Source organism: Microtus ochrogaster, chromosome 16 (assembly GCF_000317375.1).
Source record: "Microtus ochrogaster isolate Prairie Vole_2 chromosome 16, MicOch1.0, whole genome shotgun sequence".
NCBI lineage: Eukaryota > Metazoa > Chordata > Mammalia > Rodentia > Cricetidae > Microtus > Microtus ochrogaster.
Window position 1 is genome coordinate 37,138,377 of NC_022018.1, and position 22,998 is coordinate 37,161,374.

Consider the following 22,998-nt stretch of genomic DNA (forward strand, 5'->3'; position numbering starts at 1 on the left):
ACCCAGGATTGGCACGTTACCTTGGGACGTCTGGCACCCTGGCGTGTGGCTGAGGGCGGCACTGTCTAAATGAAGTTGACAGATGGTGTCAGTTCGGGCACTGGGAATCTTGGCTAAGGAGGCTCTTCCAGGGCACCGCCGCCCCAAGACTCAGCCCCCACAGGGTCCTGAAGAGGTGGGGGAGGAGCAGGGTGGGTCCATTCCCGGCTCGAGTGGGTGGGGGTTTCTGGGTTAGGAAATGGGCTCCTGGAAGGGAGAGAGAATGAATTGCTGAAGTGAGGGGTAGTCGAGCCTTGCCAAGGTTGGGAGTTCTCCTCCCAGCAGAAGGGGAAAGGAAAAGAACCAGAGAAGAATTAGTACAGCGAGTAGGACCCGGTAGAGTCAGGCGATAAGAGCGGGAGCCCGCCGCCAGGTCCGGAGGGGGAGGAGTGACGCGGGCCCAGTGCGCCCTCCCCGGGGCGGGCGGCGCGGAGCGAGGAGGGGGCAGGGCGGGGTGGGGTGAAGGGAGGGAGTGAGGGAGGGAGCCAGGCGGCCGCAGGGAGGGCGCGCCAGGGAGGAAGTCCAAGAGACAGAGAGAGGAGCACTCCTGAAAGAAGACGACAGGCTAGTCCCCGGGGTCCGGGCTGAAGTCTGGGCTCGAGGGCGCAGCTGTCCGGCTACGGACAGCGTCGCCTTAGTGGCCTAGGAGGTAGTTGCGCAAGGCGCCGGCCGGAGGCTCGGAAGAGGGATGCGCGGGGCGTTGCCTCCGACCCGCCGCCGCCGCCGCCCGAAGCCCCAGAGGAGCTGAGAGAGGCTACTCCGAAGCGCTGGCCCTGAGTGGCCCCGGCAGCGGCGCTGCCGGCGTACTAGGGCGCTTGCCCGGCTTGTGGGCCAACCCGGCTCCGGCGCCGCTGGTCCCGGTCCGGGGTCCGCCCCCCAGGCCCGGCCCCGCTCCAAGCTCCCAGATGACCACCGAGGGCGGGCCCCCGCCACCTCCGCCGCGCCCGCCGCCTGCCCCACTCCGCCGTGCATGCAGCCCGGCGCCCGGCGCGCTCCAAGCCGCCTTGATGAGCCCGCCGCCCGCCGCCACCCTGGAGACCACCTCGTCGTCGTCATCTTCATCTTCAGCCTCCTGTGCCTCGTCCTCTTCCAACTCGGTCAGCGCCTCGGCGGGTGCCTGCAAGAGTGCGGCGGGTGGCGGCGGCGCCGGATCCGGGAGTGGGGGCACCAAGAAGGCGACCTCAGGTCTTCGGCGACCCGAGAAGCCTCCCTACTCGTACATCGCGCTCATCGTCATGGCCATCCAGAGCTCTCCCAGCAAGCGCCTGACGCTCAGCGAGATCTACCAGTTCCTGCAGGCACGCTTTCCCTTCTTTCGCGGCGCCTATCAGGGCTGGAAGAACTCGGTGCGCCACAACCTCTCGCTCAACGAGTGTTTCATCAAGCTACCCAAGGGCCTCGGGCGGCCCGGCAAGGGCCACTACTGGACCATCGACCCGGCCAGTGAGTTCATGTTCGAGGAGGGCTCGTTCCGCCGGCGGCCGCGCGGCTTCAGGCGGAAGTGCCAGGCGCTCAAGCCCATGTACCATCGTGTGGTGAGTGGCTTGGGCTTCGGGGCCTCGCTGCTGCCCCAGGGCTTCGACTTCCAAGCGCCCCCTTCAGCGCCTCTGGGCTGCCACGGTCAGGGTGGCTATGGTGGCCTCGACATGATGCCCACAGGCTATGATACAGGCGCGGGTGCTCCGGGCCACGCGCATCCACACCACCTCCACCACCATCACGTCCCCCACATGTCGCCCAACCCGGGCTCCACTTATATGGCTAGCTGTCCGGTGCCTGCAGGTCCTGCGGGCGTCGGTGCGGGAGCGGGTGGCAGCGGTGGCGGCGGTGACTATGGGCCGGACAGCAGCAGCAGCCCAGTGCCCTCATCCCCGGCCATGGCGAGCGCAATCGAGTGTCACTCGCCCTACACTAGCCCTGCGGCACATTGGAGTTCGCCTGGCGCCTCACCTTACCTCAAGCAGCCTGCCCTGACGCCAAGCAGCAACCCTGCGGCCTCTGCTGGCCTGCACCCCAGCATGTCCTCCTACTCGCTGGAGCAGAGCTACTTGCACCAGAACGCCCGCGAGGATCTCTCAGGTAAAACAAAGCTCCCAGGCCCGCTGCAGCCTTAACCTAAGGGCCGGGGATACTGCGCCTTCTGTTCCCAACGCTGGGGTCTGTTTAAGTGGTATGCTGGGGGGGGGGGGGATTGTGCACCGTATTCCTGGCTGGGAGGATACGATTTGATCTTACAGCGTTCTCTGATACTATGGGCCAGCTGGTGGGCTCCAGAATTCGCCAACTGAAGAAGGGTGGTGCCAAGTCCTAACTTTCTTGGCCTACGGTACGACACTGCAGACTTTTCTCCCAATTAGGCCAGACTCCGCTCTGAAAGAAGGCATGTGACTTTTGGAGACCTTGGTGGAGGAGTTGGGTTTGGTTCACTTTGTTCTCCTTACTCTTTTCAAAGTTCATTTTGCCCTACTTTAATTTCAAAAGTAAATGGCAGAGAGGAAGAGTTCTTGGCTGAGCAAGTAATGAAAGGAGAATGCAGGGAACGGGAGAGAAAAGCTAAGAGTCCCAAGGACACCGCCAGTGCCTGCCAGTGACAAGGGGCACCAAGGAGAAGTCATTGAACACACAACACAGTGGATCGAGTTAAGGACACAAGTTTGTCCTGTGCCTCAGGGCATGGGTGGCCTGGTGTGATACCCCCAGGAAATGTGCCTAAAAGCCACTTGTAGTAGTGCGGCTGGTTTATGCTGTGTGGGTTGCAAATTATGAAAATTTATTGACTTATGAAAAGTGGTGAAGGGTGGGAGGAGAGGAGGGAGTGGAGGAGAGAGGTTTGTGTTTGGCTAACTTTATCTAGAGGACAGCTCTAGACCCTTATTAAATCCCCTGGGGCTCCCACGGGTGCAGATTGAAATCTGGGAGCTTGTCTGTCAAGGGCAAAACCCGAAGGTGCTGTCTCCCACACACTTCCCATCCCAGTCAGAACAGGCTGATGCTTACCTCCCTGTGTTTGTGCCTTCATGGGCAACAGGAGCTTGGGGGGAATGGGGACGCCAAGAAACAGCAAAAGATCTTGGAGAAATTTCCCAAATAAGCCTTTTAACTGGGGGTCTCAGAGGTTAACCAAACAAAGACAGTCTAGGCAGGACCACACGGGAGAGGATTTTAGGCTGACTTAACCCACAGAGAACAGAGTCTTGTTCAATTTTATGGGAATTTCAACAAGTAACCAATACAGATGACCCTCTCTCAGATTCCCCACCCCACCCCCACCTCCCGCCCCACGGGCTAGCTGTCAGTCTCCCACCAACACACTGAACCTATTCCTCCCTCCCACCCTCGCTTGGCCTGCTGCTCCGGGCCCATCCTCTGTGCTTCCCTTTGGGTAGACCTAGCTTACCTTGAACTCAGAAGGTTTGCCAGCTGCCAGCAATCCATAAATAAATCTAGAAACAAACAAGCAAATGCCCCGGAAAGAGATTTCTGACCCTTCTATTAGATCCACGTCCCACGCCACGCACTGTAGGCCATGCCCAAAACCCCCAGAAGTCCCCGGATATGGCAGCTTAGCTCTTTAGCTTGGACAGAATGAGAACTGTCCAGCTAATAAGTCAGACCTCCTATCCGTTTGTTCCGGTGCCTTGTGAGCAGCCTTTCCCGCAAGCTATAGCTTAGGCCGACCTGGCCCTGCTGCCCTTTCTTTATCGAAATTTGTCCTCCTCTCTTCCTAGAATATTCTCCTGATTTTGTTACCTCCAGTAAAGACTTCATGAAGGTGGTTTCAAAGAGCCCCCTCATTGTAAATAGGGACCCTGCAGGGCCTGGTTCTGAGTGCTGCTCACACGAATGCTGCCCATTGAAACTGGAAGGTCCCGCAAGGCCAGTCACTGCTGAGGCGGTGGTCCAGGGACATCTGGCAGCCCCCAGCACATACATCGCCACGCACACAGCGCGATCCTCCTTCCGCCGCACACCCGCACGCGCCTCGCCCACCACTTTCAAGGCGGTGGCGAAGGCAGCGTTCTCAGGGAGGCAGTGGCAGCTCGATCCGCCCGGGCCGAGAGTAGTCAGCGCTCACCGCGAAGCCCTGCGGGCCCCACAAGCCCGGTGTCTGCGGTCCGTCGCGGTCCATCAGAGCGCCAGCGGAGACCTGTGGTGTCGGCGCGACCTGTGGTGCTCGCTGGCGGCAGCGGTGGTGGCGAAGGATCCGGCGTTCTCCGCGCGCACCTGGGCTGCTTCTCGGGAGCCAAGCAGCGCTGAGCGCTGAGCGCTGAGCTGTCCCTCGTAGGCGCCGAGGCCGAGCCACACCCGCCGATGAGCGGCCTGGTCGCTCAGCGGCTGGTGGCAGATGCCAGCCATAAGACTAACGTTTTTCGCTTTTTCGCCGGCTTAACGCTTTTCTTCTGCTTACAGCCACGACAGGGAGCAGCATCGGGGGTGACACAGGCGTGCGGCTGGTGCTTGGGGAAGGTCTCCCGCGCAAACGCCCACGCACGCGGCGAGATGGGCACTGAAGCCCCAAGCCCACTGCTCCCTACCCCCACCCCCGGAGCCAAGAAAGCAAAAGCAAAAGTGGGCGGCAGGTTGGCGCTGCGAGGGACCGGCTCAAGCTCTGGGCCGCCTGACACAGGCTGTCCCCAGGCTCCGCTGCCAGTTCCCTCGGGAACTCATAGGGCAGCTAGATGCCCCGGTCAAAGAGCGCTTCTCAGCTTCCTAAACTTCAGGTTTATAAACGGGTGGACGAAGGGGTTGGGGGCCTGCGGACTGGGGATGGGTAGTGGGCTGCTCTCCACCCCCTCCACTTTTCGGGCTCCTTCTCCTCCAGGGTATTGTCTCTGTCATCCATTGTGGATCATGGGGACAGCCCTTTTTTTCCAGCGTCTTGATCTGAGACAGGAAAAAAAGGCACAAAAATAGAGGTGAAGGTTGCAGAGGTGTTGGCAGAGTGCTTGTGCCCAGCGCAGCCTGCATCTAGGCCTGCCAGAGAGGTCTCCGGAGCCCCGAGAGGGAAGTGGGAATTCACGAACAGATTACCTCCCTCGGGGGAGTTACTTAAAACCAGGGCAAGAGTCTTGGGACTTGAGGGAGCTCTGAGAGCTGGGTTTTTGTTTGTTTGTTATTTGTTTTGTTTTGATCGAGTTTTTTCCTTTCCTACCGGTTTTATAGCCATATACCCAAAGGCCAGTAGCTGATTTTGCACCGCCCGTCAAAATACCACAGATTAAATTGAAATTTTAAAAGTAATACACCTCACCGTCATCTGGATGACTTTTACTGAAAAGATTTTTTTCCCTCTCCTTTCTTCTTCCAGTGGGACTGCCCCGTTATCAGCATCACTCCACCCCAGTGTGTGACAGAAAAGATTTCGTCCTCAATTTCAATGGCATTTCTTCTTTCCATCCCTCCGCCAGTGGCTCCTATTATCACCATCACCACCAGAGCGTGTGCCAAGATATTAAGCCCTGTGTTATGTGAATGGACAGAGGCCTTGAAGGCTGCTCTTCCTCTTCTCCCCTTTCCTCCTCTCCCCTCCGAGAGGGGCAGCTAGGAACTGCAACGGACTCGCATTCTGTGCACACAGACGGATAGCCCTAAGTAACACACTTACACAAATGCCCAGGGGAGCCCTGCTCGCCGATATTTGCCCATCGTTGGAAGAGGACACAGTTGGCAAGGCAATACCCCGGAGGAGGGACAGAGAGCGGACGTGATGGTAAAATGTTACTACGTGTAAGACGTAAACTTTCAGTTCTGGGTGGTCATTGCGTTCACTGATCAGGGTCTGAAAAGGTGTGAGTGTGAGAGTGTGTGTGTGTGTGTGTGTGTGTGTGTGTGTGTGTTGGTGTGTGCTTTTCAAACAGGCAGTGCTAAAAGCACAGTATTTCAAGAAAGCCTTATTTAGTTGACTGGCCCAGTAGGAGATTTTGCCCACCCCCACCCCCAACACTCCCTTCGGATACAGGTGCCAAAGAACATTGTGAAGAAATGAAGAACCAACGAGCCTAGTTTAAGAAAGTGGCTCTCAGTATTGGGACAATACAATATTTTTTTTACAAGGTTTTCTTTCTACCACCATATTCTTAAAAATATTTTTATGATCTTCGTATACTCACACTTTGCTTGTATTTTAAAAGGAGGGTATATTTGCACTTCTGTATACTTTTACAGTTTGCCAAACTATTTTGATGTAAGTTTTTTTTTTCAATAAAATGTGTTAAATGTGTTTAACAAATAGTTGTTTTAGGGACCCTTTCCTCTGCAGTCACCCCGTCATGGCCACACACACCCCAGGCAGCCTTGCAATTCTAGACTGCCTACCCTCAAGTTGTATAACTTAACTGACATGAAGCGGGAGGCCTCTGCTTTGAATAAGCCTGGCCAGTCCTGACTGTGGGTCTTCTCAGGGAGACACTTCTGTCATTCCTTTCTCTGTCCCACTCACTTTTTCTAGCCAAACAATAACCAGAAGGGGAAAGAAACTTAAAAACCACACACACACACACACACCAAAATAAAAAAAAAAAGCCAAAACAACAAAAGCTGGCAAGATACTTAAAGCCAAGGGCTGGGTCTGAGGAAGCCAAGTTTTGTGCCCCTTTGGTTTCCTTGCCTGTGCCCAAGAGTGCTGCCCCTTTGCCCCTTTCTCTCACTGGAAGAAGCGAGGGCAGAGCCCTGAGCCACCACCCTGAGCCCCACAGCCTCCCACCCTCCCATCCAGGCTGTAGTTTGCTTTGGGTGGTGGTCAGATCAAAGGGACCCAGAGAGAACAGAATGCAGCAGGGGGGTTTTTAACTGGCACCCTCCACAAAGGCTCCCACAGCATTGCACAGCTTCTCCATCCTTTCTTGCTGGGTTTCCCAACCCTGAATGCTACCCACAGAACTGGCAGGACACCGGATAAAATGGGAAAATAGTCCAGCGAGGCAGGCAGATTTATTTCCCACCCAGAATACCCTTCTGTTGGGAACAGAGCAATGTTCACCTTTAATCATGTGCAGTAATTTTCTCTTCAACCCAGGGCTCGGCTTTTGTTTTTGCTTTTGCTTCTCGAGTGGGAAACTCTCTTTCAAATTCACCACCAGGTACTTATTTGTAACTAGGGGTGAGTGGTTAAAAAAAAAAATGTTTTTAAGTATTTCATTGCATCTCAACCTGAGGTGGTTTCCCAAATAAAACATCTCTTGTTTCAAAACTCTTAGCCATATTCCTAACGCTTAAGCCTCTTTCTTGTATTAAAAAAAATCATCACAGAGTTAAACAGGTTTCTGCATTATCATATTTGCATTTAAATCGAGTATTTTCTCCACCCTGCCCCCCCCCCTTTTTGTCCTTTATTCTGAGCTACTCGGGGGCCTGCTATAAATTATGAAGTCAGTCTCAGAGTTTGCTCCGACCACAGTGCTGTGTTTACATTCCTTCCAAGGCAGCCGGCATGGTCGTAATTTATATCCTAAACACTTGAACATAACTTGTTTATACAGAGAATGACGGGACCTCAAACTCCAGGCCGGCCCGGCCAACCGCATCCGGAGGATCAGCGCGCCCCCTGGTGGATCAGGAGACAGGTGCATGAAGTTCTGGGCTCAAAAAGCGCTAAGAAGCCTTGCTTTCAGTGGCTCATCAGTACAGACCTTTAGAACATATCACCGTCGGGGATTATGCTTTCCGCTTTTAGGAAACACTTCTGATTCTCTCTATTGTGTCCTTTTCATCCGCAGTTTCATCCTGAAAGCTGATGGAGACTCATTAACCCTCCTGACCTTATTTACTATCTGCTAAGATCTTGACACCTTTAAGCTGCTAGAATTCTCCTCAATTAAGGTCACTGTTTCCTTTTGAGTCACAAAAAGCTGCTTCTCAGCTGCCCCTCCCTCCTAGACACATGCACACAGACATGTTGGCAATCATTTCTTCTCATTTTTTTCAAGTTAAAAAGGTGTCTACATGTTTATGAAATATTGGTAAGACAATCCTAAAATCGGTGCTACAGTACTTTTAAGAGTGAAAATAAATAGTAACTCAATGAGAAGGGTCTGAATCCCTCAATTCTTTGTATACATTGGGGACCAAACCGCATGCTAACCCTTGCTCTGCCCCTGAGCTCACCAACCCACACTGGAAACTGTGTTTCCAGTCTTCAGAACTCCTGCTCATTGGCAGATTAAAATGATACACAAACGGATACCTGATTATTCTGTGAACCAGTGATGACTGGTTTCTTAGGTGTCTCTTTTCAGTCAGAACTGTGTAAACGAGGAAGGAAGGCAGCAGGTTAAGATGCCCAAGCCAGGGCTAGGAAGGCAGCAGGTGAAGATACCCATGCCAGGGCTGGGCAGTGGTTGTCAGTAAGCCCCACACAGTTACCCCAGGGGGTGGGAGGGGACAATGCGTTTCCACCAGCACAGCAAATACCCCGAGATGAGCAGCTGAGAGAAAAGGGCGTCATGACTCACGCTTTGGAAATCTCCGCCCATGGGTTTGGCAGGTGTTTTTTAGGGCTGACTGGTGTAGTGCATCATGATGGAAGTGTGTGGTGTGGTGGAGCAAACTGTTCACCTCAGGTCTGGGGAATTACAAAGGAAAGTATGGAGTCCCACAAACCTGCTTAGTTAAGCTCCAGTGATCAGAAGACCTCCCACTTGGGCTGATGGCCTAAAGGCTACACACCTCAACCAAAACCAGAGACAGCTCATGGGCCTTTGGGGGCTGGTCCAGATGCTAAATATAGCACGTAGATCTTGGTCCAGTTTACAGATAATCCTTAGGCCATGGACTTGAGGGGTCTGGCCCAAACCCATCCAGAAAAGCTTTTTTTTTTTTTTATCTGACACTGCAGACAACAGGCAGGGCAGAAGTCTTCTTTCAGAAGCAGTGGCTCTCATCCTATGGAACCTCAGAATGGCCTGGAGGCCTTGTCAATAAGGGGCTGCTGGGATCCAGCGGGTTCAGACATGTTTCTCATAAGCTCTTAGAGATGCTGAAGGTTTCCAGGGACCCCACTCTGAAACCCGTGGCTCTGGGAAAACAAGTAGGCTAATCTCTTAAATTAGTATACGTCTAAAAAGCTGGGTCTTTAAAAACAGTTTTTCTACCCCAAAGTATCTCCCTCATTGATTACTAGGAAGCACAAGATCAAATTTTGGAACCTATTCCAAAAACTAAGATTTAATTTTTATCCAAATATATAAGAGTCCTTGTTTTAGTCTAACGGATGATACAAAAAAAAGTCATGTGACATCCCTTCAGCCCCTCCCCTACTTTAAAACAGAAAAATCCCAGAAGTCAACACAGAAGGCGGTTAAGGAAAGAATGCCTCTACTTTCTGTACAAAGTTCTGAGAATGCAATAGAGAGAAGGGAAAGCAGGGGGTCCCTGAACACAAGCAGTGAGCAGCCCTAGGCAAAGGGGTCAGGCAAGAGCAGGAGGGGGCAGGGGAAGGGAAAGGAGGGGAGACAAGAACGGGGAGAAAGGGAAAAAATGAGACAAGAAAAGGAGAAGGAAAAGAACGAGGGACGGCAAGTCAGATCAACAGGAATAGAGGAAGGGAAGGAGAGAGACGGGGACAGAGCGAGGGCCAAGCAAGGTTTGGACTGGAGGAACTGGGAACACACTTCCAGCTCGGGCACATAGGAAGAGCAGTCCTGGGTCCCTGCTGTGTCTGGGCTCCACCACCAACTCCTTGGCTGATAGGGCAGCACGCTTGTTTCTGTGGGCTTCTTCCTGGATTCTGGGAAGGGAGTTTTCTAGCTGGGTATGCTCAGATTCTCTACAGCGGCTGCAGGTTCTAGACATTCAAGAACATTTCCTTTGGGAAGCGGGAGTCTGGTTTTATGGGGAGTTTGGTCTACCTGGATGGAACACTAGATGGCATGAAATGGAGCAGGATGCTTTCTTAATAGAAAATCTGCAGATTTAAGGTTTGTTTTTGTATTTTTGTTTTTTGAGACAGGGTTTCTCTGTGGCTTTGGAGCCTGTCCTGGAACTAGCTCTTGTAGACCAGGCTGGCTTCAAACTCAGAGTTCCACCTGCCTCTGCCTCCTGAGTGCTGGGATTAAAGGCGTGCACCACCACCGCCCTGCTAGAGTCAAGGTTTATTAATTACTGTGCATCATGGGGATTAATTCAGAAAGGCATCAGCTTATTTTAGGATGGAAATATATTTTTTTTTTCAGAATGGAAATACATTTTACCTAACCTGTTTCTGTGAAATACAGCCTTACTTAGCAAGGGAAAGTACCAATGATGTAGACATGGGGCCTGGGAAGGCCACAGCACACAGACTGCAAGATCCCTGGGGAAAAAGAAAAGAAAGCCCTAGAAGTTCTTTTGGGGTTCAGAGGGCTTCAAGGCTACAACAAGCCAACCAATAAATATTCAGTTTACCACCCCCTCGAGGCCTTGTGTGATAGATGGATGTTATAGATCCTGTTCATCCAGGACTGGGTCACCAGGCCTCTTGCCATAAATGCTTATCACATAACAACTGAGTTCTGAGGGCCAGTTGAGAGCTAATGCCCTGGACTGCTCTACTCCAATAGAGGCCCTACCACAGGCTTAAAATTGCTTTTAAATGGACCAAATCTGGCTAGAGTGGAGGGGGAAGAACAGCTGCTTCCTCTCTCTCTCTTGCTCTTTCCTGCTGGTCATTAGCTACCATTCTGGTCTGTCCTGCTACTCATTCTTAAGTAGGTCCACCCAGCACCAATCATGCTGGGGCCATCAGGAGGTAGTGTGGATGGACCAGCTGAGCCAGGGAACCCAGTGATGGTCAACCCGCACAATCTCTCTTCCAGAAGAAGAAAAGCAGAGTTCTTCACTCTGAGAACAGAATTTCTCCATAGGGTTGAAGTAAGAGCTCCTCAGATTCTAAATACATCAAGGAACCTAACAGACATTCACCCTCGAGGACGGCAGCATTCTGAAGACACATCTGTACTCACAGATGGCTAGCAGGCTGTGTAAGCCTCATGAAACTGGGGGCAATAAAAATGGTACCCATAGCTGTGGCACCCTGAGGGTAAGGGTCATCTCATCTGGTAAGGATTGACCTCCATTTTCTTTTTTTAAAGAAACTATTTGGCATAATCAGAATCTTACTGATATTTCTCTAAGTCCTTCAAGTATGGCCGTTGACAGATGAGGAAACCTCATATGCTAAGAGTCCCGGGAGGTCTCCCGATTATGAGATAGCCTTGCATAGGTGTATACCTGCCTAGCAAGAGCTTTCATGATCAGGTACCCATCAACATCCAACCCATGACAGCCATGCAGCCAAGACTGAGACTGCCTTCTGCATAGCCACACCCAGCAGGCCAGGCATGCTGTTCTGTTCATCAGTTCATAGACATTTTTGTTGTTGTTGTTGTTTTAGGGTAAATTCTGCAGAAAAGGAAGGGCCATCCTAGCAGGCAGCTATCTGTGACTGTCTTTAATACATTACTAAAACTTTGTAAAGGCCTTGTAGGGGTCAAGAAAATACACTAATTTGCATCCAGGGCCTAGGATAGTTGGACAATGGGCTCAATGACCTGGCCTCACCTTCTTCTGTTCCTGCCAGGTGTTAATATGCTAACTGGTATGAGACCCTAAAGTGAATAACAGATGTAAAGTCTACAACCTCAATTCACTAAGATAGACCTCATCTGCCCTGGGAACCAGAGGACAACAAAGGTAACCGGGCAGAACATTCCAGACCGAGCATGCCAAAGCTACCACTAAGAGAAAATACACCCAGGCAGGCACACATGCACATGCTAACACAGGATACAAACACATTGGGATGTTCATACACACACAAACACACTCATACATACACTCAGATGAAGATGTGTAGATACTTAAAACACATAGAGACTTGTCCATATACAAAGAGGCACTTACACACACAGACTTATAGACATATCTGAACATGTGTATATATGAACACACTCCTATGCAGACATACACACATAGCTGGACATTTGTGCACAGCCGTACATGCACAGACTCTAAGAGGTACAGACATATCTAGGTACTTGTGCACATTCAGAGTTGTAGCCACACATACACCCACACCTTGGCTCCTGTGCACAGGCATATATACCACTCACACAAAGACATGCACACATCAGAATATTTATGCACTTACAGAGACACACCCACACATACTACTCAGAGGAAGTATAAATAAATCTTTTTTTTTCTGGTTCTTGGCCCATCACAATGGACTGAATCCCCTGAAATTATGTGCCAAAAAATAAATAATAAATAAAGCCCTTTCTCTCTTCAAAATAGAATGAAATTCAGGAATTTACTGGAGGCTAGAAGTATAATGACAACAAGTATATTGAGCAAAGCAACTTCCTGGGTGGGTGTGGGATAATGCTTTTGTACACTGTAAAGATTTATCAGTTGTATTGGTTTAATAAAATGATGACTGGCCAGTCATCAGACAGAAAATATAGTTGGGGCAATTAGACTAGGAGAATTCTGGGAAGAGGAAAGGCAGAGATGCAGTCGCAAGTCAGATGCAGAGGAAGCAAGATGAGAATGCCTTACTGAGAAAAGGTACCAAACCATGTGGCTAAACATAGATAAGAATTATGGGTTCATTTAACCTATAAGAGCTAGTTAGTAATGAGCCTAAGCAATTGGCCAAATTGTTTATAATTAGTATGTCTCTGTGTATTTATTTGGGACGAAATGGCTGCAGGACCAGGTAGGACAGAAACTTTGGTCTACAGGCAGGGTTTTCCAGTCTCAGAGATGGAGGCTAGAGAAGCCACATGCCCGAGCTAAAGCAGGGAGATGTTATGGGTTGTAGGGGAGGGATGATGATGTGTCTGCCACAAGTTGGGTTTGTGTCCAAGTATGGTCAAAAGCTAAGTGGTTAGGTGGGAACTTGAACAGGTGGCTTCAGGAGAGGAAGCTTCAGTAGCCATCAAGACATGTGGAGCTGGATGTTTGGTGCCTTTTCTTTGTTCAGAGACTCTCTGAGTGTGGTCTGGATTTGGGGGAGAGAGAGAGAGAGAGAGAGAGAGAGAGAGAGAGAGAGAGAGAGAGAGAGAGAGAGAAATGGGGCTTTCTGGACAGTGCAGGGACTTCAGAGGCTCCAACCAAAGTTTCCTCAAGCTGTGGCATTAGCTTGAGTGGTAGCAAAGCTTGTGTAGGCTTGGGCTGGCTAGTTCATGTCAACTTGACAAATATAGTCTTGAGAGAAGGGACCCTCAACTGACAAAATGTCTCCATAAGATTGTCTGTGGATGGGGAGAGAGAGATGGATCAGCCGTTAAGAGCACTGACTGCCCTTTCAGAGGACCCGGGTTCAATTCCCAGCACCCACATTGCAGCTCACAACTCTCTGAAAAATCCAATTCCAGGGGACCTGACACCTTCACACCAATGCACATAAAATAAAGTTAAATAAACCATAAGAAATATTTTTTTTTAAAAGATTGTCTGTGGACAAGCCTATAGAGTATTTTCTTAATTAGTAATTGATGTGGAAGGACCCAGTACCCTGTGAGTGGTGCCACCCTGGACTGGTGGTGCTGGGTTCTATAAGAAAGCAGGCTGAGTAAGCTGTGAGGAACAAGCCAGTAAACCCTATTCCTCCATGGCCTCTGCATCAGCTCCTACCTCCAGCTGCCCTTCTGGGTTGAGCTCTTGCCTTGGCATCCTCCAGGGGATTATGGCTCCAGGTATGTAAGCCAAATTAACACTTTCCTCTCCAAGTTGCTTTTGATCGTTTCGTTTAATGGCAGAAATAGTAACCCTACCTAAGGCAAGGTCTAGCCTTCGCTCCTAGGCATGGAGGCTAGTGGGTTGGGGCTCCCAATGAGCAGAGGCCGAATTTAAAGTTAGGACACAGGCCAGAACAACCTGAGGGAAAGCAAGCAACCTTCTGACTTGGCCGGGAGGACTCAATATGGGTTCCTGGGTATGGAAGCCAGGGGCAGCCTGAGAGCATGGCCCCCACCCCTGCATCCCGAGGAGAATTCCACAGCTCCGATGATTGGATGGATCCCCACAAGCCACTCTCCAGCTTCATTGCTTCTCAGATCAGATCAGAGGGTGAGTGAGTCACTGCGGGTTTTTAATTTGGAAAACAGGGTCACATAAGAAAGAAGGAAACCACAATTCTATTAACAATTATGTGCACGACAAGGGCAGGGTTACAACTTTCCTTTTTCTTCCCCCAAATCAGCACTAACATTAGAGGAGGCTTTTTTAAAACTTCTGAGCAGGCTCAAGTCTCCTGGAACAAACGAGAGGTGACTTTGGAGTTGGGAAGCTGGAGGGGGTAGAGTATTGATAGTTTGACTCTAATATTGTATTTGTTTTCACCAGACCCCGGAGAAAACACTAAACCTGGCTTAACTTACCAGGATTTTTGCATAAGTTGGGATACAAAGACTCTCTCTGGGGGAATAGGCAATAAGAACCCAAGCAAGCACCCCACATGACAGAGAACAAATACGATGTTGTTGATGAGTTGAAATACTCATAGCCACTCTGTGTTGTTACTGTGCACCCCAAGAAAACAGGAACCAGAGGTCACGGCCCTCAGGGAAGGGTGACTAGAAGACCACCCTGTGTTCCTGACTTCGCAGTTTTGAAAATCAGCCCCAAAGCTCTGAGCAGCGGAGCAGTTTGCTTTGCTTCCCTGCCCCCTCTGGCTTCATGGCAGGCTCGTACTGTCACCACCGTGTTTGATATTGGACTATAGCAACAGATAGGGTGGGGGTGGGAGGTCCTGCGTGGCTTGGAGCTGTGTGAAAGTCTGCCACATTTCCTTCTTCCTAGAAGCCTGGGCCTGTGTGTGTGAGAGAGAGACCAACACAGTAGCTACAGCCCCATGGGGTCCCCAGCTCCACCGCTGCCACTTCCCTTGGGCCCAATCCTGCTCACTATTGTATTGTGTTCCCACCCCCAGCACTGCCAAAAGCCCACGGTGAGCCCAGATGTGCCCGCATACACCTATATGTCTGTGACTGGGCTCAGCAGTGGTTGTCAGCAATCGGCTGTGAGTACAGAAGCCCATCTCTGTCCCTGGAAAAACCACCAGCACGTTATTAACTTCCGAGGCCAGACACATGTTTCCCATAGATTCCTCCAAGTGAGAGTGGCCACCGCAGGGGAACATGGCCTTTGAGGATGAAGAGCGTGTAATTAAGACATAATCTCTCCCGCTTTGTAATATATGAAGCAGTAAATGGCTGCCGAGGTTGAGTCGGAACGTCAGCTTCCCTGGGTACCGAAATATCCGCAAGCTGTGCACCGTCCGCTTTCAGGCTTTCTTTGAAGGTTGGTGCCGCTTTGCAACACAGAGCAGCTGCAGACACACAGTCAAAAGCTTTCCTTCTGGGCCCCTGGGCTTGGTGTTGGTTGATGGAGATTTACACTGAGGCCCACCTGGGAGCCCAGCTGCACTGACAGCAAACACAGGGCAAAGCAGACTGCAGTGCTCACTCACAGATAGCATGGGGGGCTTTGCTTTGACTGGAGCAGGGGCTGGTGGTCAGGGAGTTTTGATTGTGTGAACATACAGCTTTCCACCAGAGCTTCCTGCATTAGGTGCAAGCCAGAAAAAAAAAAGGCTTCATGTGGGGTTTTCACATTTTCAGAAGTCTGCCTTTCATAGGTCAAAAGCCCTAAGCTTCTTGGATCTTTACATGGGAGAGAGGTTCCAACAATTTTACATTTATCCTTGCAGAGCTAACAAGGGGCTGTGGCTGACCACCCAAGGATATGAGCTGTGGTCAGTCATCCAAGAAATATGGATTTACATATCTTTGGCAATTTGGAGTCTCTATACTGAGATTCTTGCTAGATAACATAACCTTAAACTCTGGGGCTAGAGCAATTTTTGAAAACTTTCTAAATTGTTTGGTGTTTGAGATGACTCTTACTGTATTAGCCAAGCTGGCCTTAAACGCAGAGCTCAAGCCATCCTCAGGCCCAGGCTCCCCACAGGGTGAATCTGAAGGCATTTAGCTTGATCTACCTAAAGCTAATGTCTGGGAAAGAATGTCTCGGCCCCCAAGACATTAACTCAACCATCTATCACACCTCGCTGACCAACCCATGGGAAGCAGATATTTGGGAAGGATGGGCTCAGTACAGCGCTGTGCTCTGAGTAGCACATGGGCAGAAATCTGAGGCCACAATGAAGGGACAGTACATAGGACAGTGATTTGCTGTTCACTGCTCCATGGACACGGAAGAGGCTTCCTCAGGCCATGTTTGTTCCACTGAGGGCATAGCCCAGGTACCAGCTGTCTTCTGGCTAATGGAGTTCAGATCAGTAAATCTTTGTCACGGGTCAATTGCAGCTGTGATCCAGGACATTCTGAACCAAGTCTCCTCCAGTTCAGCTCCAGAAACTAGAAACGTACGGCTTGTTAAACAGCTCACATGTTACTTCCCTTCGGCTCCCCTGGACCCCAGCTTCTTTTGTCTTGTGAAGTACATCGCCATAGCCACCTCGGCCTCCCTTCCTTTTCCTTCATCTTAGAGAGCTTCGATGTTGATCTCTAGAGTTATACATCTGTCGCTTTGTAGGTGGTGGGGGTGGGGAGGGAAGTGTGCATGTACCTGTGTGAACTTATGTGTGGAAGTCAGAGCTCAACATCCGATGCCTTCCTGGACTGCTCCCAGCCTTATTTTTGAGACAGGGTCTCTTTCTGAACCTGGAGCTCCCTAACCCTGCTAGGTTGGCGGACCAGCACGTCCCCAGATCTGCCTGTCTCTGCCTCCCCAGCACCTGGAGCAGAACTGACTCAAAGACAGCTGCCTGGCTTTTTATATGGGTGTTGAGGATCCGAACCCAGGTCCTCATGCTTGCAGGGCAAGCACCGTACCAACTGAGTTCTGTCTCTAGCCCTCTTGAATGTATTTTGCTGCTGTTGTTGTTTGTTTGTTTTCGATACAGGGTTTCTCTGTAGCTCTGTAGCTCCTGGAACTTGCTCTCGTAGACCAGGCTGGCCTCGAATTTACAGAGATCCACCTGCCTCTGCCTCCTGAGTGCTGGGATTAAAGGCATGCGCCACCACCACCCAGAGAATGTATTCTATTTTTAATGGCCACATAATGCCACATAGTAGATATATAATGTCTTATACACAAAAATACATATTGTGCAACCAAGTATGCCTACCTCCTCCCAGCATACCTTCCTTTACAAGGTGATCCTGTGCCTGTGTGTGTTTCCTTTCTTTCTGAGATAACGTATGTATAAGTCAGCATTTAGATGGGCTCCTAGACTCACAGTCGGGTTGCGCCCTGTCCGGGTCATCCTAACTTGCAAATGTCCTAAGCTGAAAATGCGTTTAGCTCACCAGACTCACTGCAGAGCCTCGCTAGTGGCACAGCTGCAGTGGAGACTTGGTGGTTTCCTCTCCAGATCCTGGAGCCCACAGGAAGCTGTCGCTCATCACCACCGTCTGGCATCAAGAGAGAGATAGAAAGGCAAGCCTGCAACTATGGTTTCTCCCGAATGCGTCTCACTTATGCCACAGTGAAGTCAAAGCACAGACAGTCCAACCACTCTGGGAATCGTCTACAAGCAAATAAAGTTAACTTTTGTGTGTGTGTGTTATAATTTCGATATGTCCTAAAATAAAGTGTCGCTTCCTCCAGCTTTGCAGTTGATTTTCTGGATTCTCATTCAACCGCTGGGAAGACTCTAAAGCTCTTGTTAACTAAGTGGTGATGTTCCTCGAACGCAAATCACTTTCTTCCAGGGTAGGAAGGGGTGACACTTGTCTCAACCTGTATATGTGTTGGGACACTATCCCTAGGGAGCTCTGCACAAGGGACTAACAACTGGCCAAAGAAAGGGTACACCAAAACTCAACTGACTTGCTGAACCAATGCGTTTTATTAGGATTGCTTACAGAAGCAAGGCAAGGGATGGCTTAGAGGAACAAAAATGACTTAGAGACAGCTGTGATAACAAAGCCCACACAAGCATGGGTCACAGTTCATGAAGACTGGAAACGTGGAACACACTGCACAGCCCAGAACAGCTCAACACGGTAGAGGGTATCTCTCCCAGGAATCCCGGCTGGCTTCACCTTGTCCCAGACAGATAGGGTCTGAGCCTCTTTAGCTAACTCAATCTTAGTGTGTTTCTCAGCAGGTCTCACAGCTTATATATGCTTTAGGGGAGGGACAGGCGGGCTATCAAGTCTGGTCAGTTTCAGGGACCTCCTGAAACTACTAAGTTGTTTACTTCCTGAGGCTAATGAGCCTCCTGAGGATGGAATGTTTCACCTTCCTTGAAACAAACATCCTCTGTCCCATGAGCTTCCCTCCAAGGTAGAAGTTTTTTATCCCTGAGACTGTTACACAACAGGCTTGAGGAAGAAAGAAACACAAATCAAAGAAATTCTGGTGCCAGGGAGCTTGCCATGCGGAAGAGGTTTCCAGCAGCCGCCTTTCGGAAAGTTTGGCTGGCCCTTCAGAGAGTGGGGGAAGTCGGTGTACAGAGACCCTTGCAGCCTGCCTTGTTCCTCCGCTGTCTTCAGGCGTCCCAGGCCAGCCAGAGCAGAGCGGTGTCTTGTGCAGCCTCTGTACCCTGTGGTGGAAGGGGAATTGTGTGCTGAAGGGAAAACCTCAAGCCATGGTTTAAAGCTTCAAACACAGTTCTGTGGCTTTGGGTTTTCTTACAAGAATCAGAAAAAAAAAATACACTTTATTTATGTGTACACGCAGAAGCCATTGGATTTCAGTATAAAATGACAGTCTGGGGAGGGAGGGCGGCATAACAAACTCCATATATGAGACTGGTAGATGAGCTCTGAATCATGGTGGTACCATTCAGATGGACTGGGACACATCTGTCTGGATTTGCCCTTTTAGGGTTGGGAGAGCACTGAGTTCAGCCCTCCTTGTTTGAGTGCCCAGCATCCAAGGCCCCGGGCCAGTTGGCTGTCTGGAAATGGACACAGAAATACCGCTAACACAATCTGACCTGTTTACCCTTACCACAGACCCTTCAGCGGCAGGAGCTGACTGGGAAGCGGGAAGGGAACAGCAAGAAGAACCCAGGCCCACTAGCGGGACAGCCTGTCCATGTGTGTGATCTCACCCAGGCCTCCCTTAACCTTTAGCAGAGAGGCCTCAGGCGTGGAGTAGAAAGAAAGGAGTTGAAGCTGAGAGAAATGAAGTGACTTACATAGCCAGGAGACAGCTTACTAAAGGTCCAGGAAAGGTCAGGGCTTACTTATCCAGGGCTCAGATTTCCAAGGTGATTCCATTGCCTCGAGAATCCAGAGAGGAAGAAGGTCTTCCTGATGTCTGAATCCCATTTGCCGTTTAACGAGCCATTCTCAACAAAGTCAAGAGATCTCAGAAAGGACCCAGGAAGTGGCTTAGTAACTAAAGTGTGCTTGCCTTATAATCTCGATGGCTTGGAGTCTATCCCCAGACCCCATGTGAAAAAACAAAAAACCAAAACAAATTGGGCGGTGGTGGCACACACTTTAAATTCCAGCACCCGGGAGACAGAGGCAGGCAGATCTCATTGAGTTCAAGGCCAGCCTGGTCTACAAAGCAAGTTCCAGGACAGCCAGGACTATTATATAGAGAAACCTTGTCTCAGAAACACCCCTCCCCATAGAAACCCAATCAAAGAAACCAAAGCACAAGTATGGCAATGTGTGCTTGTAATCCAAGCCTTGGGGGAGGCAGAGGTGAGGCGGATCCCTAGAACTTACTGACTACCCAGTCCCAAGCACAGCCTACCTGTTAAGTTCCAGGCTAGTGAGAGACCCTTTTTAAACCAGTGGATGACTCCAATGTTGACTTCTGGCCTACACACACACACACACACACACACACACACATGCACACACACACACATGCACACACACACACACATGCACACACACGCGTGCACACTCATAAACACATATGAAAGCCTAATGGTTCTCTGCCAGGTGTATTATTGTGTGCAAGGAATATCTGTTAGTGTTGAGAAGATTTTGGTTTTAACACCATAGGAAGGATTTTAAGGTCCAGAGAGGCCCCCACAAAACATCAAGCAGCTCTCTACAACAAAGGGCCACGTGTTTTTTGATAAAAGCTGAGACACTCTGGTCTACTGGGGTAAAACAAGCAAAAGAGTCATACACCTTTAAGGGAACCATGGCCTTAAGGGCTACGTTCTGTTCTCCATCTGGTTCTCTTGGTAAAAGGCGTGCTGTTGTTGGTGCCTACCCCTGGAGACCTTATTGCCTAAATACATGTGCCATGGCTCCTCAAGCCAGGGCTTTGCTTTTCATGGTTTTAGTTATCCACAGTCAACCACAATCTGAAAATACTACATGGAAAATTCCAGAAATAAATAATTCATGTTTTAAATTGCACAGCATTTCTGAATAGCAGGACGACATCTCCCACAGTCCTCTTCCCTGCTGACTGGGATTTGAATGATTCCTTTATCCATCATATCCACGCTGTGGACACTACCCACTCGGAAGCCACTTAACATCTTGGTTACCAGATGGGCTGTGGTGGCTCCACAGCAATTTTATACAGGCAACCTCATCTTATTTAACAAGAGATGTGAAAAAGTCGTGGTACTTGCGGCTTTATCACAAACACATTTTCCGGGGCTGGAGAGATGGCTCAGAGGTTAAGGACGCTGACTGTTCTTCCAGAGGTCCCGAGTTCAATTCCCAGCAACCACATGGTGGCTCACAACCATCTACAATGAGATCTGGTGCCCTCTTCTGGCATGCAGCACACTGTATTGTATACATAATAAATAAATAAAAAACAAACAAAAAAACAAACACATTTTCCTAATTTTTAGTAATGGTCATTGCTGTTATCTTCTTGTTGTGCCTAATTGATAGATTGATCTTAAACATGCCTATTTAGGAAAGACAATATGCAGTGTTCAGGACCGTCTGCACTTTTGGAAATCCATAAAGGCTCATCCCCTGAGCACGGGGAGAGTGGATTCTCAACAGCATCTTCTTAAAGCATCCTTCATCTCACTGTAAGTTGATACGCCATGACCTGAACTGTCACATGAACATAAAAGAAGAATCTGCACGTTTCAGCAAGAAAAGAGACAGGATGCCCATACAGGGCACTTCCTGTGCCCTGAGCACAATGACTTTGAAAACACTGAAACCTCCAGGGGCAACAGTTGCGCGCAGCTACTGATGAAGTGATGTTCCCAGAGTTCCCTGGGTTTATGATGGCATGTTCGCATCCCTTCTCAGTGGCAGCTACTTCATCGTCATCCCATCCCAGATGGAGACAGCTCTAGTTGCACAAGCCCATGGGGAACTCAAGGGCAATCCCAGCCCAGGGACAGCTCTTCCTCCCCAGATGAAAAAGGAGATGTTTGTGACATGGCGGTTCCCAGCTCCACGGCTCTGGGGCATTCCTACATCTGGTAATACCAGAAACCACAAGGCAAACACAGAATAATTCAAGTCCTAACAAAGGAACAGTCCAGAAGGCCTCCAGCCCAGGAACCTACTATCATTTCATTTCTCTTCCTTAGACTATCCCATTCTAAAATCTTCAATTATGGACGGGCAATTTAACTGCCTACCATATAGACATATTAATCTTTAATTAATTTTTCTTCATTAAACTAAAGTTCTGAAACCGCAATTATAATTTGAAAAAAAAAAAGCAAAACAAAACAAAACCAGGAAATGGATGACCCATAATGCCACTCTTCCAGGAACCTGAACAATAGACATGAGAGGTGCCATGAGCCAGCAAGTCTGGCAGGCTCAGCTGATGGAAGCCGCAGTCACAGCAGCTGTGCGCATGTGGAAGGCAGCAGGCTGCTTTCCCAGAAACCCTGACTTCACGTAGCATCTCCTGACTTTCAAATGCTGGTTCATTCATCAAGCTTTGCACCGGCTACGTAAAAACACATCTGCAGGTTAAGTACAAACGACAGGCCCCCTCTCTGAGAACTGGTCTATGGAGTTTAGCCCCAAACCAAGATGAACAGGAGAAATTGCCACAGGTTTGAATGTTTGAGGCTTTGAATAATATGAAAGGAATGTCCTAAATACCATTTATTAATTGCCCCATCTCTGAACTTACTAAGATACCAGCAAAACGATAACGTCCCAGAAGGAAAGATGTTAGTGAATCGGAACTCCTCGTTGTGCTCTTTACCAGGAAGACATCTCCACTGCCAGAGATGCATGAATGCCATTAAAACCGTTAGTGAGAGGATCTGAAGATTAGAGTGTTCTCAGGCAAGTCATGATGTCACTATGATGCCGTAGGATCAGGACTTCTGGTGCCAACCCAAGTAAAAGGAGCATCTTGAAAGGATTAGTGAATATTAAGAATAGCAGGACCGTCTTTTCAATGCTTATGCCATAGGGGTTGGAATTTCCCTTCTCAGAAGTGGCTGCTGGGTGCTGGATGCCTGCTACATCACATCCTTGCTCTACAAGAACTTCCCAGCTGCACCAGACAGCACCCACCAGACACGGGGTTCTAACTTTACTGTTCATAAATCAAGTTCACTCAGGGGCTAAAGTTTAACTATGCCTTATCTTCCCCATAATGTCTCCATTCTGAAGCCCAGGTTGGCTTCGAACTCATGACCCTCCTGCCACAGCCTCCTGAGTGTGAGATCATAGCTCTGGCCATGTGCCCAGGCAGTTTATCTGCTTTTTCACTTTGGGCATCTATGCCACAGACCCCAGAAAAGAGAGATGTGATCAGCACTCACTAGTCGCACGATTTCCTAGGAAAATGGCGAAATTTGCATGGGTACCCAAAGATCTATGGATCTGTCAAACAGTAAAGAGTTCAGTGAAGGCCCCAAGCAGCCTGCAGTAGCATGCCCATGGGGTGGGGGATCAAGGCAATCAACTCTTGGAGCCGTGGGGTGCCCGACTCTGGAAAACCATGCCGTTTCCGAGGGAGACCTCTGAAATGGGAAGGTGTGGCAGCTCCATAAGCTACCTAGATGCTGTTGGCAGA

General features: G+C 49.8%; 1 protein-coding gene across 1 annotated transcript; it reads left to right on the top strand.

Annotated features, from left to right (window-relative positions):
- The first annotated feature begins 565 nt into the window (after positions 1-565).
- Positions 566-6,323, top strand: Foxf2 (forkhead box F2). The gene is made up of 2 exons (XM_005355006.3): positions 566-2,118; positions 5,348-6,323. The coding sequence occupies exons 1-2, from the start codon at positions 945-947 to the stop codon at positions 5,509-5,511; spliced, it is 1,338 nt and encodes a 445-aa protein (XP_005355063.1). The 5' UTR covers positions 566-944; the 3' UTR covers positions 5,512-6,323.
- Positions 6,324-22,998: the final 16,675 nt, after the last annotated feature.

Bases quoted from the DNA above. Each gene is read 5' to 3' on its own strand.
- Foxf2 (XM_005355006.3), top strand. From the start codon at position 945: ATGACCACCGAGGGCGGGCCCCCGCCACCTCCGCCGCGCCCGCCGCCT. The intron at 2,119-5,347 runs GTAAAACAAAGC...TTCTTCTTCCAG, and splicing joins CGCCCGCGAGGATCTCTCAG to TGGGACTGCCCCGTTATCAG.